Source organism: Babylonia areolata, chromosome 17, assembly GCF_041734735.1.
Source record: "Babylonia areolata isolate BAREFJ2019XMU chromosome 17, ASM4173473v1, whole genome shotgun sequence".
In the NCBI taxonomy this organism is placed as follows: Eukaryota; Metazoa; Mollusca; class Gastropoda; order Neogastropoda; family Buccinidae; genus Babylonia; species Babylonia areolata.
The window spans coordinates 23,531,986-23,539,485 of record NC_134892.1 but is presented as its reverse complement, the minus strand read 5'-3'; the positions used below and the strand labels follow the sequence as shown (position 1 = coordinate 23,539,485).

The 7,500-nt window shown below is 43.1% G+C and overlaps 1 protein-coding gene across 2 annotated transcripts in view; it reads left to right on the top strand.

The window, feature by feature from the left end:
• LOC143291526 (neural cell adhesion molecule 2-like) overlaps nucleotides 1–7,500 on the top strand; it is a 169,103-nt gene that overhangs the window by 158,268 nt on the left and 3,335 nt on the right. For both annotated transcript variants that reach the window (XM_076601424.1, XM_076601425.1), the window contains exons 17-18: nucleotides 3,305–3,488; nucleotides 5,281–5,322. In XM_076601424.1, coding sequence (XP_076457539.1) covers nucleotides 3,305–3,488; nucleotides 5,281–5,322 — 226 coding nt within the window. The remainder of the gene's footprint in view (nucleotides 1–3,304; nucleotides 3,489–5,280; nucleotides 5,323–7,500) is intronic.

Below are 7,500 nucleotides of genomic sequence, written 5' to 3'. Positions count from 1 at the left end.
GACGGGCGCAATAGCCGAGTGGTTGAAGCGTTGGACTGTCAATCTGAGGGTCCCGGGTTCGAATCACGGTGACGGCGCCTGGTGGGTAAAGGGTGGAGATTTTTACGATCTCCCAGGCTAGTGCCTGAACCCCCTTCGTGTTTATATGCAAGCAGAAGATCAAATACGCACGTTAAAGATCCTGTAATCCATGGCAGCGTTCGGTGGGTTACGGAAACAAGAACATACCCAGCATGCACACCCCCGAAAACGGAGTATGGCTGCCTACATGGCGAGGTAAAAACGGTCATACACGTGAAAGCCCACTTGTGTGCATACGAGTGAACGCAGAAGAAGAAGAAGAAGGATACTTATATAGCACTTATCCTCAGTCAGAGACCAAGCTTTAAGCGCCTTACAAGCACGGAGTCATTTGCACAACAGGCCGCCTACCTACATAGAGCCAATGATAGCTGCCGTTGGGCGCTCATCATTCGTTTCCTGTTCAGTACATTGTGAAATGACCAGTTCTGTGACTTTCTTTACTGGACTGTGGGTTCGTTGTTTGTGAGTTGTGAAAACATCACTTCGTCATGTGATTAGCTTTCTCTGTGCTGTTTGAAGTAAGTTAGGGGCGTTTTGCTGCCTGAAAACATCACCGTGTAATCTTCACTGTGCTGTTTGAAATAAAGTGATCAGCATTAATGTTGTGTGGCTAGTAATCCATTACATTAGTCACCAGCATTCTCTGTGCTAGCTGAAATCATTATCATTATGTAATTGTCATTGTGTGGTTAAAATAATCTCTGTAATCATCTTAGGTGTTGGTTAAAATAGTCTGTGTAATCATCTTATGCGTTGGTTAAAATAGTCTCCGTATTCATCTTATGTGTTGGTTGAAATCATCATTATCCTGTGATATTTATTCATTCATAATTCTGAAATAATTGTCACACTGTCATAGAAATCATTCTGTTAGAATTCTTTCATCATAGTCCCATGATGATCATTGTGTCACAATCACATAATGACCATTCTATCATCATCTTGTTATCATTTGGACATAATGCTGCAATAATCATTCCATCACAATCCCATGATAATCATTCCATCATAATCATTTTATCATAGACATAATGCTACAATAATCATTCCGTCAGAATCCCAGGATAATCATTCCATCATAATCATTTTTATCATAGACATAATCCTATAATAATCACTCTGTCATAATCCTTTAATCACAGACATAACCCCATTAACAATCATTCAGCCCCCCCCCCCACCCCCCACCCCCCCCACACCCACCCCCACAGTGACCATTTCTTTCATTCTCTTCTCATCCTAATCCCTTAATGGTTGGGTTTTTTTTAAATCATCCAGTGTGTTGACCGGAGAGGTCGATGATAACCAGTCGTGTTGTAAGCTGTATGGTGTGTTGTCGTCCTCCCTCCACCCCTCTCTCCCCCTCCCCCCCTCCTGCTGTCGATGTCACGGTACCCACCTTGTCAACACAGCTTTTTACTGTGTACCTTGTCACACTGATGTCGTGCTGTGTCGTGTGCGGATTGTCGTTTCACTGCTTGCGCATGCTGTAGTTATTGAAGTGCATGAAATGCGTGTGTATTACGTATCCGTAATTAATGGTAGTGTTGTAGTTATTGCTGTTATTTACCTGATATTATTGTGACTATTTTCACCATTCCATTATATTCACACACACACTCACACACACACACACACACACACACTCTCTCACGTACACGCGAGCGCGCGCGCACACACACACACACACACACACGCATGTGCGTGCGCGCACACACACACACACACACGCACTCACACATCTATCTATGTTTTTAAAGTAGTCAGTGATTTTGATTTTATATAAATAATGTCTTCAGTTAAGCTTAAAACCTGATATATTATTTACACACTTTTCTGCTCAATAGTAATTTTGAATTGCATTTGATAGATTAATAGTAATTGTCATGATATGTTTTTGAAATACTTTCAGCTGAAAGAATACTTGTATGTGCTTTTCAGATTATAAGTATTGCTTATACATTTGATTTTTAATTCAAAGTGATAAATTTTCTGTTCATAATGTGTCAAATATCTTTCTTTTTTGTCTTTTTTTTAATTGTAATTTCAAAGTGAAATGCATTCATTGATGAATAACGACAGATTTATATCTCATGATCATTGTGATTTACAGTTTATCGTGATTTGATATTAAGTACTTTTAAAATGTTCAAATATAGAAGATTCTGTAGAAATTTAGAATGTATTTTTAGTGCAGTATGTATAACTTTTCCTGGACAATTTTGAAAGAAGACAGAAATATTTCAATTATGTTGAAATTGAAAGTGTAAATTCATAGCAATCATGTTCAGAATGTATATTGATTTGCTTTGACAATGTTTTTCTCAAGAAAGTAGAATTGTTTTTTGAATATGACGGATGTTTTAGGGTAATTTACATTCTGATTGCATTGTGTGATTTTTATTGAAGATGAAAAAAACATTAATGTGAACATTGTCAGTTACAAAACTTGAGTAGGTGTGTGTTTAGGGGTGTAGAAGAGAGAGAGAGACAGAGAGAATGTGTGTGTGTGTGTGTGTGTGTGTGAATGTTTGTAAAGGAGGGGGTGGGTATCTGAATGTGTGAGCGTGTTTAAAAGTGTGCCTTGTGCACTGAGTAAACAGAAATACATTGAGAGAAAGAGTGAGACTGTGAATGAGTACTGATGCAAGTATTGACATTTCATTTCTCCAGTCCGCGTCACTTGAGTTACACATGTTCATAGTCATTCTTTGCATGTAAGCTATGGTAGATTTTTCACAGTTACACAGCACGGAAACGGTCAACAGTGTCTGGTCTAGTCATGCAGTGAACAAGTACACACACACACACACGCACACACGCACACACACACACACACACACACACACACACACACACACACACACACAAAACTAAGTACCACCAAAAAATCAAAACAAAACAAATTATTAAACATTTTCAAGCAGAACAGAAATAGATATTGCCACAGTAAATAATAGTGTCATAACAATTACCCAACAAAATCTGCACATAAAACATTGACAAATCCAGCTCTGTTTTTACAGGAAACACACAAAGCTAAATAAACCACGCAGTAACTTTACAAAACAAATTGTCAAGTCACACACACACACACACACACACACACACACACACAACACACCCAACACTACCTTAAATCACCACCATCATCTAACAACCTCCTCCCACACCCCCCAACCCCCCCACCACCACCTTTCCTACTGTTCCCGTTTTCAAGACGAGCCAGCGCTGGGAGCAGGAGGCATTGTGGGACTGCTGATCGTGATCCTGCTGCTGCTGGCCCTGGCGGTGGACGCGGCGTTCTTCAAGACGAAGCAGTGTGGCCTGATCTGGACCATCAGTCAGGCTCTGGGCCGCAAGGACGAGGGGGCTGCCGGCGCCAGCAAGTCTCCCGAGGACGGGTAGGTGTTGGTGGGGGGATGGTTGTGGGGTATGTGTGGTTGGTGGAATATTGGGGTATGTGTGAGTCTGGAAATTGCTGTAGATCTGTTGAATAATGTTGGAGATGAAGGCAGAGTGGGGAATGTTGGAGATGGGTGCGTGTTGGTGGGGGGATGGTATTTGTTGGGTGTGTGTGTCCGGAGATATGGGTAGACTGAGGTCCATTGAGGAATGGTGGAGATGGGTATGTGTTGGTGGGGGGGATGGTTTTGTGGGGTATGTGTGGTTGGTGGAATATTGGGGTATGTGTTGGTCTGGAGATCTGGGTGGATTGAGGAATGTTGGAGGTGGGTACATGTTGGTGGCTGGATGGTTTTTTTGGGGGGTGTGGGGGGAGGGGCAAGGGGGTGGGGGGGTATGTATGAGTCTGTAGCTATGGGTAGACTGAATAATGTTGGAGATGAATATGTGTTGGTGTGTGGTCAGTGGAATATTTGGGTATGTTTGAGTCTGGATATTGTGGAATATTATAGATGGGAATGTGTGTGTGGTCGGTGGAATATTTGGGTATGTTTGAGTCTGGATATTGTGGAATATTATAGATGGGAATGTGTGTGGTCAGTGGAATATTTGGGTATGTTTGAGTCTGGATATTGTGGAATATTATAGATGGGAATGTGTGTGTGGTCGGTGGAATATTTGGGTATGTTTGAGTCTGGATGTTGTGGAATATTATAGATGGGAATGTGTGTGTGGTTGGTGGAATATTTGGGTATGTTTGAGTCTGGATATTGTGGAATATTATAGATGGGAATGTGCGTGTGATTGGTGGAATATTGGGGTATGTGTGAGTCTGGAGATAAGGGTAGAAAGTTGGAGATGGGTAGGTGTGTGTGGTTTGTGGAATATTTGGGTATGTGTTGGTCTGGAGTTATGGGTAGATCGAAAAATGTTGGAGACGGGTACTTGTTGGTGGACGAATTGTTTTTGGGGGGTATGTGTGAGTCTGGAGATTTAGGAATGTTGGAGATAGGTACGTGTTGGTGGATGGATTGTTTTTGGGGGGTATGTGTGAGTGGAGCAGGGGAATCTTTGAGGTTGTGCTGGATAGTTGCTGGGGTACATGTCTGGAGGTGTGTTGATAGGAGAATATTTGAAATGGATCTGTTTGGTTGGTGGAATTTTGGGGTATGTGTGGGGATGGGTAAGTCAAAGGTGTACGTGAGCGGGGGACGAGTTTTGTGCCAGTGTTCAGGTGTTGTCTGTGTTATAGTGACATTCGGGTGAGTCTGAAAGACTTTGCCTCTTCTTCTTCTTCTTCTTCTGCGTTCACTCGCATGCACACGAGTGGGCTTCTACGTGTATGACCGTTTTTACCCCGCCATGTAGGCAGCCATACTCCGTTTTCGGGGGTGTGCATGCTGGGTATGTTCTTGTTTCCATAACCCACCGAACGCTGACATGGATTACAGGATCTTTAACGTGCGTATTTGATCTTCTGCTTGCGTACACACACGAAGGGGGTTCAGGCACTAGCAGGTCTGCACATATGTTGACCTGGGAGATCGGAAAAATCTCCACCCTTTACCCACCAGGCGCCCGTCACCGTGATTCGAACCCGGGACCCTCAGATTGACAGTCCAACGCTTTAACCACTCGGCTGTTGCGCCCGTCGACTTTGCCTCGCTTCACCTGTGTTTTCACCTGTGTTTTCACCTGTTTTTCACCTGTTTTTCACCTGTGTTTTCACCTGTTTTTCACCTGTGTTTTCACCTGTGTTTTCACCTGTTTTTCACCTGTGTGTGGTTTCAGTGACGAAGCAGCCGCCAAACTGCTGGGGAAGGAGAAGGATGAGTGAGTAGAAAAAAATAATAAAATAAAGTAAAATAAATAATCTTCACTTTGCTTACTCTTTACTGTTTGTTCATCATATCGTCTCCTGCCTCATTATTTGTATAATTTCCAGTGGATAAACTACCGAGGCGACTATGTATTTGTTCTGTGTTGTCCATGTGTTCTGTGTGGCTTATTCAGGGTTAAAGAGGCTGTGCCAGTCTTGAATAAAAGCTAATTTGTGTTCGCACATTTCTTCTGTCTTTGCTGCTGTGTGCACATGTCAAATGATTGGTATAAGGACAGGCCCGGCGCTTCCTTTTTTTGAGGAAGTGTCTGGGATTGTTCCAATGTACCTTTTATTTACCTGTGTGCTAGCTGAATCGGTAGCGTAAGCATCACTGACTTGAAGTTGTGTACCTTGTGTAATGGAGAGAGTTACCACTCTTTACTGTTTGTTAATCTTCACTTTCCCCTCAGTCTCTCTGTCCTGATATTGTGTCAGGTCGGTCAGCACGGAGGTTTGTTAGCAGGATCTGTTGGTGTGTGTGTGATACTGTTTGTATTTGTATTTCTTTTTATCTCAACAGATTTCTCTGTGTGAAATTCGGGCTGCTCTCCCCAGGGAGACGCGCGTCCCTACACTACAGCGCCACCCTTTTTTTTTTTGTATTTTCTCCTGCGTGTAGTTTTATTTGTTTTTCCTATCGAAGTGGATTTTTCTACAGAATTTTGCCAGGAACAACCCTTTTGTTGCTGTGGGTTCTTTTACGTGCGCTAAGTGCATGCTGCACACGGGACCTCGGTTTATCGTCTCATCCGAATGACTAGCGTCCAGACCACCACTCAAGGTCTAATGGAGGGGGAGAAAATATCGGCGGCTGAGCCGTGATTCGAACCAGCGCGTTCAGATTCTCTCGCTTCCTAGGCGGACGCGTTACCTCTAGGCCATCACTCCACTGTGTGGTGTGTGCATTTCATATCTCGGTCAGTCATTTGTCATCAGTATTGCTAACAGACATTAACTCTTTCAGTGCCTTGGCTGTTGTTATGCACGGTGACAACTATTTGCCAAGGGATGTTTTGGTAATGATTAAAAGATGAATTCTGGCATGCATACTACTGAAGGAAAGTATATATAAACTATACTTTTCTGAAAGGAAAGTGAATAGATTGATGATGCCATTTTCACATGAATTTCATGATTTTTTTGGTAGGAAAATTTCAGAAATGACACGGATGGAAGTTTCTGTCCAGTTGCTTTTAAATCTGCACAAGTAAAGGGGATGGGAATTTCCATCCTGGGGCAGTGAGGGAGTTAAAATCTGAAGAAGGAAGGATTATCAACAACACGACATGACAAATGGTTTTGTTAATGAGGTTGATATCTTTAACTCTTTCATTTTCTGAACCTTGGTGTAATGCAGCCAGGGAGACAGAACTGAAAGAAGCAAGCCGTTACCGAAAGCGAAAGAACACAGACGAACACTCGGGGAACCCCCCCAAAACAGGGATGTTAACAACACAGACTTGTGTCGTTCACACACATGAGTTAGAACTGACTGTGTGATGTGTACACACACTGATGACATCACTGGCCGTGTTGATGTGTACACACACACTGACGACATGACTGGCCATGTTGATGTGTACACACACTGATGACATCACTGGCCATGTTGATGTGTACACACACACTGATGACATGACTGGCCATGTTGATGTGTACACACACACTGATGACATGACTGGCCGTGTTGATGTGTACACGCACACTGATGACATGACTGGCCGTGTTGATGTGTACACACACACTGATGACATCACTGGCCATGTTGATGTGTACACACATACTGACGACATCGCTGGCTGTGTTGATGTGTACACACACACTGACGACATCACTGGTCGTGTTGATGTGTACACACGCTGACGACATCACTGGCCGTGTTGATGTGTACACACACACACTGATGACATCACTGGCCGTGTTGATGTGTACACACACACACTGATGACATCACTGGCCGTGTTGATGTGTACACACACTGACAACATCACTGGCCATGTTGATGTGTACACACACTGACGACATCACTGGTCGTGTTGATGTGTACACACACACTGATGACATCACTGGCCGTGTTGATGTGTACACACACTGACGACATGACTGGCCGTGTTGATGTGTACACACAC